Here is a 14,111-nt window from a genome sequence, read left to right as displayed (position 1 = left end):
TGTTAGTCGTGAAGAAATTATTGTTAGTGGTGAGGAATTATTGTTAGTGGCGAAGAATTATTGTTAGTGGTGAGGAATTATTGTTAGTGGCGAAGAATTATTGTTAGTATGAAGAATTATTGTTAGTGGTGAAGAATTATTGTTAGTGGCGAAGAATTATTGTTAGTGGTGAAGAATTGTTAGTGGCGAAGAATTATTGTTAGTATGAAGAATTATTGTTAGTGGTGAAGAATTATTGTTAGTGGTGAAGAATTATTGTTAGTGGCGGAGAATTATTGTTAGTAGAGGAATTATTGTTAGTGGCGAAGAATTATTGTTAGTGGCGAAGAATTATTGTTAGTGGTGAAGAATTATTGTTAGTGGCGAAGAATTATTGTTAGTGGTGAAGAATTATTGTTAGTGGCGAAGAATTATTGTTAGTGGCGAAGAATTATTGTTAGTGGTGAAGAATTATTGTTAGTGTGAAGAATTATTGTTAGTGGCGGAGAATTATGTGTTAGTGGTGAGGAATTATTGTTAGTGGTGAGGAATTATTGTTAGTGGTGAGGAATTATTGTTAGTGGCGAAGAATTATTGTTAGTGGTTAGGAATTAATTATTGTTAGTGGCGAGGAATTATTGTTAGTGGTGATGAATTATTGTTAGTGGCGAAGAATTATTGTTAGTGGTGAAGAATTATTGTTAGTGGCGAAGAATTATTGTTAGTCGTGAGTTTTTATCCTGATATATTTTTGTCCATACACCGGTTATGACACCAAGTATATAAAGCCTTTCACATATTGTAATTACTGTACCTGTTCTGTAATATCCAGGTTAAGGCATCACCTTTATATTACTGTACATTGAATTACAGTTTAACTATCAGTATATAATTCATTTTTGATACTCATTTGGGAAAAGCGAAAAAAAAATTAGTAGATAAAACTCAGATTATTTTACCTCATCGCCATAATACGACTCTAATTGCCGCTAGAATTAAAAAAAAAAACATATGGTTGAATAATTCTTACTCGCCACAATTTCGTTTATCAGAGTTTGCTTCACCGATTGGATAAAAGTGGAAATTTATGCTAATGGCTGTAGTTTCCGTCATTCTTATCTTCAATTACAGTCATTGTCATCGTCATTTACGTTAGCCTTATCTTTACCCCAGACTGCTCTACTATATCAGGGTCGCTGAGACGTGACTGAGCTTTTGTATTGTGTGAAAATTCAGAGAGTTTGTTTGTCTATCTCGAGTCCTGTTCTGTATCATGTGTGTAGGTATTTGTTTACCAGAATATATATCAGAAATATGACCAGATTTTTTGGTGTATCTACGTTGTGATTTAAATTTGTTATTATCAACGTTCACTACATCTACCTTACAGTAGATGGAAAAAAAGAAGAATATTTCTCTTAAGACAATATAATATAAACGTTTGCTATGAATGACATATGCTCGTATATTAAATGGATAATGAGAGATAACAAAAACAAAACAAAGAACGAAATATACTGAAATTCACTTACACTAAATTTGACATTGGAATTAGATGCTTAAACAAATAAAGGCAAATAAAAAAATCATATAAATTAATGATTAAACAAAAAATATACAGTACAACATAGTATACAATTTAACAATACAGTTTATTGATTATAAAATAAGCAAATATCGTAGCTTGTAAGACACATAATAAGACTGAAGCGATACATTACTGGTGAACGTAAAAATACACAACGTGAGGCAGGTGAGAGTTATGTAGTTTTGCTTACACACTTACTATAGATTACAGTAAGATGCTATACCTGAACACGCTACGTATATGTGTGTGTGTGTGTGTGTGTGTGGGTGTGTGTGTGGGGGGGGGAGGATAAATATTCATCCTATAAATCTTTGAGACCCTGAGACCTCATTACAAATCAATAAAAAAATAAAATAAACGTTCTTAAACTCCCAGTTACGAAATGCACTCAACTTACGAATATTTGTGAATCTAGCAAATTATTACCAAGTAGACGGGTGTTTTCTGCCATTTCAAGTTATGGTAAATATTCACTCTTTACCCTTCGGGAATTAAGTGCTTAAGTGCTTCCTTTATCAATTAGTTAAGTGTGTTCTTACGTCTTGAGTTACGGAAAATATTCAACCTACGTACCTTTGAGAATCCTACCTGTGATTACCTGCAGCACCGCGGATACCTCATATTAGTAATGGGATATTGCCACGATAACCCACGAAAAACGGCGTATTTGGTGAATTTAGGGACAGTATCGATGCTAAGCTCAGAGTAAATAGTGGAGTGTTGAGGTGTCATTAACCCTGATTAGTGTTTTTAATCAGCGTTATGGGTGTTATAATCTGTGTTATTCGTGATATAATCAGTGTATGTTGTGATATAATCTCTTATTTCAGTTATAATCTGTGTTATTGGTGTTCTAACCTGTGGCATGTGTTCAAATCTGTTATTTCTGTTATTTTCTGTGTTGTTTGTGTTCTAATCAGTGTAATTCGCTGTATAATCGGGGTTATTAATGTTATAATCAATGTCAATAGTGTAATTAATATTGCAATCAACATCCTTAGTGTTCTTATCAGTGTTATTAGTTATGCTGTCTTTCTCCTAAGTGTTATAACAATAATGATGTTGTAATAAGTATTATTAATGTTATCTAAAAGAAGAGAACTAGTGGACGAAAGATAAACACACAGACAGACAGACAGAAAAAGGGAGACGAGAGAAGGAGGAAAAGGGTACAGATACGTAGATAAAGATAGAAAGAGATTGACTAAAATATAAACTGAGCGAAAGACACAAAATAAAGAAAAACTATGAGAAATTGAAGACATACATACATAGGTTGAGGGGGAGAAAGACTCAGACAAATAAATAAATAAATAAATACATAAATAAATATATATATATATATATATATATATATATATATATATATATATATATATATATATATATATATATATATATATATATATATATATATATATATATATATATATATATATATATATATATATATATATATACATATATATATATATATATATATATATATATATATATATATATATATATATATATATATATATATATATATATATGTGTGTGTGTGTGTGTGTGTGAGAGAGAGAGAGAGAGAGAGAGAGAGAGAGAGAGAGATACTCCACACACATGAAGCCACAGTCAATATTTACGGTAATTAACACCTGACTCTGGAGACCAAATGGTACTAGTTTTGTGTAACAAGTAAACAGTGAATCCTTTTCGATATACTGTAGAAACAATAGTCTCTTCTTTAACTTTATCTCTGTATATTCACGTCTGTCTTTAATTACTCTTTAAAACTGTTTTAACTCTCTCTCCCTTGCAAAATAACTTTCATATATTAAACTTAGATATAGAAACAATGGAATTATAGAAGAGTCTAATTGAATCTTTAGGTGTTATATATAAAAAAACCGTTTAGTATAATCAACAGCTGTTATAGGGATAAATGCTCATATAACCAACAGAGTTTATAGGAGAAAACCTTTATAATAATCAGGTGAGAAACGTTTAGTATAATTTAACAGTTGTGCTTAGGTAAAAACTGGTGTAATCAACAGGTGTTATAGGTGAAAAACGGTTTAATCAACAGGTGTTATAGATAATAGACACTATGTATAATCGCCAGGTATTATAGGTAAAAAAAATATGTTAATAATCTCGAGTTAAAGCAGGTGCCTCACATCAAAGGCAGACAGGTAAACAGGCTCAAAGACCTAATTACCACTTAGGATTGAAGGTGCCGCGAGCATGATCTTGGCATTGCAGGGATGTGGCACTGGAGGGGAGGGTGAGGTCTGTTTGGCACTGTGGAAGAGGAGATCTGTATGGCACTGTGGGGAAGGGTGAGGTCTGTTTGGCACTGTGGGGGTGGGGGTCTGTGTGGCACTGTGGGGGAAGGGGAGCGGGAGGTTATTGTGGCATTAAGGAGAGAGAGAGAGAGAGAGAGAGAGAGAGAGAGAGAGAGAGAGAGAGAGAGAGATGAATAAAGTAATATCCATTTCACTCGTACCTCACCATAACAACAGCAAGAACAATCACTCAAGTACTGTAACACACACACAAGACCATGATAGATACACATGGTTATTGCTTGTGGGAATAACACAATATATATATATATATATATATATATATATATATATATATATATATATATATATATATATATATATATATATATATATATATATAAAACCCTCCTCGTGTGTACATGTAGAAATTCATTTATACAATTTCAACGCCGTTAGAGCTGCGTTTCTTGTGTCTGCATTTAACTGGTTGCTGACATGAATCTGTGCATCATTTATTTTTATTTTCATCTAAATGTAAAATAAAATTGATGTAATTAATAGGTGTTATATGGAGATGGTATTAACACACACACACACACACACACACACACACCCAGCATGCCACCTGCCGCGCCTGGAGGTAACGCAGCTTTAACCCTGTAGTCAGTCTACCGGGGTAATTGTGAACGAAGGCGACGGGCGGCATGTTTATAAGCTGACGGCTCAGGGTAAGCTTTGGTACAAGGTCTTCCTGATCACCAGCTTGCTCTGATCACCAGCTTGTTCTGATCACCAGCTTGTTCTCTGGTCACCATTTTAGTTTATTTTGATCACCAACTTGTTCTGATCGCCAGGTTGTTCTGATCACCAGGTTGTTTTGATCACCAGGATGTTCTGATCACCAGGATGTTCTTATCACCAGGTTGTTCTGATCACCAGTTTGTTCTGATCACCAGGTTGTTCTGATCGTCAGGTTGTTCTGATCGTCAGGTTGTTCTGATCACCAGGTTGTTCTGATCACCAGGTTGTTCTGATCACTAGTTTGTTCTGATCACCAGGATGTTCTGATCACCAGGTTGTTCTGATCACCAGGTTGTTCTGATCACCAGGTTGTTCTGATCACTAGTTTGTTCTGATCACCAGGATGTTCTGATCACCAGTTCTGATCACCAGGATGTTCTGATCACCAGGCTGTTCTGATCCCCAGGATGTTCTGATCACCAGGTTGTTCTGATCACTTGTTCTTGATCCATCTGGTAGATGTCTCTGATCACCAGGTTGTTCTGAGTTGTTCTGATCACCAGGATGTTCTGATCACCAGGTTGTTCTGATCACTAGTTTGTTCTGATCACCAGGATGTTCTGATCACCAGGTTGTTCTGATCACTAGTTTGTTCTGATCACCAGGTTGTTCTGATCACTAGTTTGTTCTGATCACCAGGTTGTTCTGATCACTAGTTTGTTCTGATCACCAGGATGTTCTGATCACCAGGTTGTTCTGATCACCAGGATGTTTTGATCACCAGGATGTTCTGATCACCAGGATGTTTTGATCACCAGGATGTTCTGATCACCAGGTTGTTCTGATCAGTAGGTTATTTTGGTAACCAGGTTGTTCTTCACCTTTCCTCACCCTCCCTCACTCTTCCTCGCCCTCCCTCACTCTTCCTCACCCTCCCTCACTCTTCCTCACCCTCCCCCACCCTCCTCACCCTTCCTAACCCTCCCCACCCTCCCTACTCCCTCACCCTCCCTCTCTCCCTCACCTTTCCTACCCTCACCCTCACCCTCACCCTCCCTCACCCCTTCCTCCCTCACCCTCCCTCACCCTCCAACCCCTCCCTCACCCTTCCTAACCCTCCCTCACCCTCCCTCACCCCAGCAAGCAACATACTAACGGGCAAACATACTGGTTTCAAGCAACATACTCGTACTTTAAACTGCTACACAGGCATCGTACAGACAGGCAGCTCTCATACAACATACAACATACAGGCAACATAAAGCACTGCCTACCACCCTAACTTCTCCCCCTTGCCAGACAGTCCGCGAACTACACCATTACCAAACTAATCCACCTCTATCGGATTTACTCCCCCTTCTCTCCTCCTTCCCTTCCCCTCTCTCTCTGCTTCTTCCCTTCCTCTCTCCTTCTTCAGTTCCTTCCTTCCTTCCTTCCTTTCCCTCGTCACTTCTTTCTCTGTCCTCCCTTGCTGTCTCCCTTCCTCCTTCTCTTCCTCTTCCCTCTTCCTTTCTTCACCATCCTCTTCTTCTCAACACTTCCTTGCCCTCCTTCCCCCCCCCTCCCTTCCTGCCTCTCTCCTTCCTTCTGTCTACACTTCCCTCCCCCTCTCTCTCCCTCCTACCCTTCTCAACACTTCCCTCCCTGCCCTCTCTTCATCCCTCCCTCCCATTCCCCTCCTCCTTTCTCTCAACACTTCCATTCCTTCTCTCTCTCCCCTCTTTCTCTCACAGGCTCGAGACTCTCTCAGTATACATACTAAGTCAATATCAAACTAATTCACCATCGCTGAGTTCCCCCCTTTCTCCCTTCCTCCCTTTCCCCTTCCTTCCCGTCTCCCTTCTACCCTTCCGCCTCTCCTTCCATCCTTGCATCTCCTTGCTACCCACTCACTCACTACTTCCTCCAATCTTTTCTTTCAAATTTCCCTTCCTTTCCCTTCCTTTTCATTATTCTCCCTTTCTACCTTCTAGTCTTCCTCCTTCTAGATTCCTCTTTCCCTCCCTTTACCACTCTTTCGTATTTGTCCCTTTCCTGTTTTCCTCCTCTCCAACTAGATACCTCCCTTTCCCTCCCTTTCCTCTCCCTATAGATTCTTCCTTCTAGCGCTTTCTGCCTTCTCCCTTCTATTCTTCCCTCCCCTTCCTCATACCTTCTTTTTCTCCCCTCTAGATCCTTCCAATCCTCTCTCTCCCTGTCTTTCTTCCCGCCCTTCTCTTCCTTAGATCCTTTCCCCCCTCTCCTTCCCTTTCCCCCTCTCTCGCCCTCACTTCTTTCATCCTTTCCTCTCCCTAGGCTCGTCTATCCCTGCCTCTCCCTCTTTTTTCTTCTTTCCTTCACTCCCTACCTTTCCTTTCCTCCCTTTCTTCATACCACTCCCTTTCTACCTCCCTCCTTTCCTCTACCCTAGATCCTTCCACTCCTCCCTTTTCCCTCTTTTCCTCCCTCCTTTCCTCCCTCTCTCTCTCTGTCCCTCCCTTCTTCCCTCTTTTTTCTCTCCTAGATCCTTCCATTCCTCCCTCTTCCTTCTTTTCCCCTCTTCCAACCTCCCTCCCCTCTTTTACTCCCCTCTCTCGTTTCCGTTTTTCCTCTTTCCTCCCCCTTTTCCTCTCCCCTAAATCTTCCATTCTTCCCTCTTTCTCCCTTTCCTCCTCCTTTTTCCTCCCTTTTTACCCTCCCTCTCCTTCTTTCTTTCCTCCCCTCCCTACCTCCCTCCCTCTCCTGGACCAGACTATCACGGGCTAGATACAACTTGTGGGGGCAAGTTTATGTCTAGTCTGTACCGTATTACAGCCGCTGGAAATGCTGGGAAAGTTAAGTTGCACTGAGAAGGAAGATCCCAAGTTAAGTTCCACTGAGAAGGAAGATCCCAAGTTAAGTTCCACTGAGAAGGAAGATCCCAAGTTAAGTTCCACTGAGAAGGAAGATCCCAAGTTAAGTTCCACTGAGAAGGAAGATCCCAGGTTAAGTTCCACTGAGAAGGAAGATCCCATTGGGGTGTACTGGAACTGTGGTGAAAGTTTCTTAAATGGGAGAGAGAAAGGGAACGACTTTCAATGGGTGTTTGGGACTTAAGGTGAAATTTCTAACTTAATGGGGAGGAAAGAGTGTATATCAGTGGGTGTTTGGATCTAAAGGGAAAGTTTCCTAAGTGGGAGAGAGAGAGAGAGAGAGAGAGAGAGAGAGAATATTGAGATGTTAAAAAACTTTGGATGTCTTACACACACACACACACACACACACACACACAACAAATCTCTCAGACGCACCAATAACACAACAGGTAATATCTCTCCATAAAGTCATTCTCGACCAATTACAACGGTCGTATTGGATCTTCATATCTTCCTGGAGGACCAATGACGGGGCAGAAAGCTGGCTCTCCATCAAGCCATTGTTAACCAATAATAGAACGAGTATTGACTAAACAAAACCAACTGAACCTGTACCGAAGCGGGTATTGAACTGTCAACGTGCCTGCCAGCCAGCCAGCCTGCTGTGCCTACCAGGGTGACTAACCTCAAGTCCTGCATGTGAGAAAAAATTATTATTTTTAACCAAAACATTTAAATTTTATTGATTTTCTGATATCTTCTCTGTCTGTCTGTCTGTCTGTAAGTTTCTCTGTTTTTCTCTGTCCCTTTCACATACGTTGTAAAGAAACAGACAAATTCACTAAGATATATTTCCCTCTAAACATACACATCTCTTGTCACTCACCTACATTTACACATCCATGGCTACTCACACATGCTATCGTACCCCTAACCTCTTTACACACACACACACACACACACACACACAATAACATTATCCCTCCACTGCTCTACCAGAAATACAATAACGTTAATACACAAGAGATAAATATTACCTCCCATAATATAGACCCCGTGTCCTCAACAAGGTAATATTCTACCTGTCATTGTATTACTTCATAATTCCAGGTGTACAACGTGTTATTAGAGTGAATAATTTAATTACTATGCATTATAATTGTGTTTTATATTTTAGATGTTTATTTTATTTATTTTCGTCTAGGTATTGTTATTGTTGTTTGTTTTTGTTGATTGTTATTGTTATTATCGTTATTTTTTATTGTTTTTTGTTATTATTATTATTATTATTATTATTATTATTATTATTATTATTATTATTATTATTATTATTATTATTATTATTATTTTTATTATTATTATTATTATTATTATTATAATTATTATTACGGCCTCTAAGGAAACACCCAGAGCAGCCTTCACGTCACAGTGCACTAAAGGCCACTGGCTATATTCAGGACACTTATATAAGAAATAAATTGACTTTTTATTCTGAATAGTTATGTCTGAGAGCATTCCTGGTTATTCCATTCAGGTATACGATGACAGTCCACGTGTGTGTGTGTGTGTGTGTGTGTGTGTGTGTTTTGTATACATTGTGGTTGGGACTTCAACATGGACGCTCTTGGCTTGTTTATTGCCTTAGGGGATAATTGACTTTTCTTGCCGAATTGGATTGAGAGAGAGAGAGAGAGAGAGTAACCTAAAATGTAGATGACTTTTCCTAGAACCAAAGAAAGAAATATAAACTTTTTCCAATATATGCTCAACAAACCAATAACAGAGAGAAAGAGAGAGAGAGAGAGAGAGAGAGAGAGAGAGAGAGAGAGAGAGAGAGAGAGAGACTATGGGACGTTGCACTCTTATGTAGCTCTCCGGGGAAAAGCGACACAACAACAAGAATAACATGTCGATTGCACTCTAGGGAGGTCCCGGATCATGGCGGATGGCGTCTCTTCTTTTTTTTTTGGATGTGTGGCCTCTATCGTTAGTCTGAGAGAGAGAGAGAGAGAGAGAGAGAGAGAGAGAGAGAGAGAGAGAGATGCTCATTTGTTCTCTTTATCCTACTTGCAATAGAAAGGTCGAATCGCCTTCTTTCTCTCTTTATTTTAATTGAGAGAAAATGGGTTATTTGCTTTCTCATCTTGCTTTACTTATTAGTGAATGGGTGAGCTTCTTGCCTTTCTTGTTTTACTTATTATAGAAAGAGTTATTATCCTCTCCTTCTTGATTTACTTACAAATATATTTAGTTAACTTTCTTGTGTCCCTTTACTTATAATTGAAAAGGTTAGTAGTCTCTTGTTTAACCTGTTTTACTTAAATCGGCTTACACCTTTAGTCACTTTACTCCAACACTTATAAAGGCAATGCTACTTCCTTCCTTCACTTACATTACTTAAAAAAACTGATCTACTTACAGTACTTACATAATAAATGGAAAGTTCACCTAGACTTTCTTTACCACCTTTATTTACTTTCGATTCAAGACACGGACAGTGGATTTGTTTATGTTTGCGAAATACAGCCGAGAATCCGGATACTGGGAACAAGAACGATGCTTTGGGGTCACTTTATAGACGCGACAGCTGGTGTTTGTATCTTGTTAGGATAGGGTGACGGTGACTTCTATTTGATGGTGGTAAAGCATATGGTAGGTACTTCATGTCGAGGGGTGGAATAAAAGAGAGAGAGATGAATAATCTATTATTAGTAGTAATGATATTATTATTATTTACCACCACCACCATTATTATTATTATTATTATTATTATTATTATTATTATTATTATTATTATTATTATTATTATTATTATTGTTATTACAGGAAAATAGAGAATAAAAGAATCAACACTCGGTATTCCTGACCTCATCATAGTAATCCTTTTAGCCCGAGTCAGGTATAAACACTTGAGCTTCACACACATCCCCATTTTAAGTTCCCCTGACGGAGATATCATCTTAATTTCCCCACCAACAATGGCATGCCACCTGATTATCCCGTCAAATGAGTGCGTCGGGAACTTTTTTTTCCTCTCTCTCTTAATATCTCCCTTTCCACGAGGGAAATTTCCCTCTTGATGTCCTCCTCAGGGCGTAATTATCTGTCGTATATCTCTTTCGTGTGGACAATTTTCTTTTCCTGTCGTCTGTTCTGGGAGTAGGGCGTCTTCTCCCCCTTCTCCTCCTCCACTTCCTCTTCCGCTTCCTCCTCCTCCTCCTCTTCCTCTTCCTCCTCCGCTTCCTCCTCCTCCTCTGCCGTCCGTCCCTTGCATTCTCTTCTCTGTGATGTAATGGACGCCAAATGACCAACCACAAGTTAAACTCAATCCTTAAAAAAAAAAAATAGCAATTTGAGTGTTTTAAAAGAGACACAACGATGCTCATTGTTTTGTCACGAGAGCAATAAACGGAGTAAACATTGTTCTGGGAATTCCGAACGTATTAAAATATTAGACACAGCGCTTTTGTTGATGCTTCTTTGTTTTTTGTATAAATTAAAATATTTTTTAGTAGTTTATGAACAGAGAGAGAATCGGAATGCATTAAAATACGAAACCCGTCTTTTAAATTTATATATTTTGTTTATATTCCGGTGATAAAAACAACGAAAAAAACCGGAAAATAAATGAATGGTGTAAAAATAAAAGCCCAAATAACCATGAAACAAAAGAGATGCTGAATGAAATAATATAAAAAAACCCTCACTACATACAGGATCGCTTAGTAGTCGTAATAAATCTTCTCCATAGAGCTATGAGTATCGTAACCCAAATATAGCTGAAGAGTCTGTCGTTTATTGTCTTAACTCAAAGGTAAACTTGAGTGTTAAGAAGAATTTTATAAGGCATCGAGTAAACCAGGTTAATAGAGTAAATAATCCGGGCTGTATGTACATGTTAGTTACTGTTTTGTTATGTGTGTACTTTATAAACAACTCATATATGCTGGAATATAGATTTATTTTATATAAACAACGGGGGCAAGAATGAGATACAAAGTTGACAGAAAAAAAAAATATGAATTTCTCTGTCTCTCTTTGATATGTATGGTGAGATTTTTAGAGAGAGAGAGAAACATCACCACCAACATCATCCAGGTTGAGGCTCCGAGTGCTCCATTATGCACAACACTTTATATAAATATTTGGCAAATTATCAAGGAAAGGGGCAGTGTTAAGTACGTGATTGAGGAGTAGTGTTGTGTGGTAGTAATAATATAATATTGATGACAATATTGTGTTTACAGTTTTAGAAGATGGAGGTGGATTAACGGAGGGTTGTGTGTGTGTGATGTGTGACGCCATGGGTTAATTATCCTACCCTGTGTGTGTGGAATGTGATGCTGCCAGGCCCATGTAGGTGACACAGTGGGTTGAATCGTAAAAGAACCCACTATGGTACCACTAAGGGGCTATCCATACCAAACCACTGAGAGAAATTCCTGCCATTTGGTTATCATTCATTGAGTTGTTTGCTCGTGTTAGTCTTCACTCCTACACTCTACCCTCTACAGTCTTTACTCAAGCTCTCACACTTTTCTCCCACGAACTTATACACTCTCAAACACCCTTACGCACTATTAAACACTTAACCACTCTCACACTCTTTTAAAACAAGTTCACACACTCTTACATTTTTCTAATACGGATTTAAACTCTCCCAAGCGCCTTTACACACTCTTATTCACAATCACATACTCCCTCACACTCTCACACACTCTCAAATACTCTCACACTCTCACACACTCACACACTCTCACACACTCTCACACACTCACACACTCTCACACACTCTCACACACTCACACACTCTCACACACTCTCACACACTCTCACACACTCTCACACACTCTCAAACACTCTCACATACTCTCACAATACCTCCAACATTTTCCCTCCCCCTCCCAAATCTCCCCAGAACGAGAAAGACAATTCAACATTTCTTTTTCACGTTCTTCTAAGATTACCTCCTTACCTTATGCTCTTACCTTGGCACAATTCTCGCCTGCTCTCTCTCTCTCTCTCTGTCTCTCTATCTCTGTTTCTATCCCCCTATCTCTCTATCTCTTTTCTTCTTCCAGTCGTCGGTTATTTACCTTTATTGTAATTCCTGCCATTTCTTTTTCTCGGTTTATTTTAAGTCCCGCTCCCTCTAGCCAGGAGAGTCTAGGGCCCCAAGTCTTCACCTAAAATACTTGCGTCTTTATTATCCTTTTCTTTCTCTATCGTCCTCTTCGTCATCTGAGAGGAGGAGGCATTTAGTGAGTTCAATCTGTATGGCTTTGTGCTTGTCTCTCTCTCTTTCTGTTTGTTTGTCTCTCCATCTGTAATTATTCTCCCCCTTGTGTATGCTAAGTGTAAGTGGGTTCCGTAGGCTTGATGCCGGGCTAGTGACTTCCCTAACTCTTAAGAGAGCGTCAGTCAGCCCCTGGGTCAGTAGCCCGTGCGTCCGTAGCCCCTAGGCCAGTTAGACTCTGGTTCAGTCACTCAATAGGTCAGAAATACGTACACGGGTCTTCAACACTTCTCTTAAACCACGGACACGAGACAACGAACAACGTACACAAGACCTGCTTCCCTTCACCAGTTTTATGACGACGTGTGTAACAACTTATAGCAAGAGAACAACTGTGAAAAAGGAACAGAGAAAAGCGTCTTGGCACAGTCTACCATCTGTGTGTCAACAAAGACCTTGAGGGGGAAAGATAGGAGGTTATTACACAGAGACATAGAGATAAAGACACATAAACAGAGACACATACATAGTCACAAACACAGAGACACATACACAATCATAAACAAAGAGACACATACGCAGTCATAAACAAAGAGACACATACACAGTCACAAACACAGAGACACATACACAGTCATAAACAAAGAAACACATACACAGTCATAAACAAAGAGACACATACACAGTCACAAAAACATACACAGAGACAAACATAAAAACACAGATACATACACAAAGACACAGATGTAGAGGGACAGAGATAAAGAGACAGACAGACAGACAGACATACTTCATGACACACACCTCCTTCTTTTTTCGTTCTGAAGAAAACATTGAACGAAGAAAATAACTTGTCTCTCAAACTACTTAAAGTTATTGTACTAAGACCACCAGAGACCATTGTACCAAGAGAGAAACCACCAGAGACCATTGTACCAAGAGAGAAACCACCAGAGACCATTGTACCAAGACAGAAACCATCAGAGACCATTGTACCAAGACAGAAACCATCAGAGACCATTGTACCAAGACAGGAACCACCAGAGACCATTGTACCAAGAGAGAAACCACCAGAGACCATTGTACCAAGACAGAAACCATCAGAGACCATTGTACCAAGACAGAACTCCACAAGAGACCATTGTATCAAGGTAGAAACCACCAGAGACCATTGTATCAAGACAGAAACCATCAGAGACCATTGTACCAAGACAGAACCCACAAGAGACCATTAGACAAGACAGAAACCATCAGAGACCATTGTACCAAGACAGGAACTACCAGAGACCAATGTACCAAGACAGAAACCACAAGAGACCATTGTAACAAGAGAGAAACCACCAGAGACCATTGTACCATGACAGAAACCACAAGAGACCATTGTACCAAGACAGGAACCACCAGAGACCATTGTAACAAGAGAGAAACCACCAGAGACCAATGTACCAAGACAGAAACCA

General features: G+C 39.1%; 1 protein-coding gene across 1 annotated transcript; it reads left to right on the top strand.

Moving 5' to 3' along the window:
• Positions 1–7,383: 7,383 nt before the first annotated feature.
• On the top strand, positions 7,384–13,886 carry LOC121864704 (early nodulin-75-like). The gene is made up of 2 exons (XM_042363863.1): positions 7,384–7,600; positions 13,525–13,886. Exons 1-2 carry the CDS (start codon positions 7,384–7,386, stop codon positions 13,884–13,886), a joined length of 579 nt encoding a protein of 192 aa, XP_042219797.1.
• Positions 13,887–14,111: the final 225 nt, after the last annotated feature.

This window comes from Homarus americanus, unplaced genomic scaffold (genome assembly GCF_018991925.1).
Source record: "Homarus americanus isolate GMGI-L3 unplaced genomic scaffold, GMGI_Hamer_2.0 scaffold57965, whole genome shotgun sequence".
NCBI classification, from domain to species: Eukaryota; Metazoa; Arthropoda; class Malacostraca; order Decapoda; family Nephropidae; genus Homarus; species Homarus americanus.
Note: the sequence above shows the minus strand (reverse complement) of the source record. Positions and strands in the feature narration are given on the sequence as shown.

Coding starts and splice junctions, on each gene's coding strand:
- LOC121864704 (XM_042363863.1), top strand. CDS start 7,384: ATGCTGGGAAAGTTAAGTTGCACTGAGAAGGAAGATCCCAAGTTAAGT. Junction 7,601..13,524: donor GTACTGGAACTGTGGTGAAA/GTTTCTTAAATG, acceptor AACTACTTAAAG/TTATTGTACTAAGACCACCA.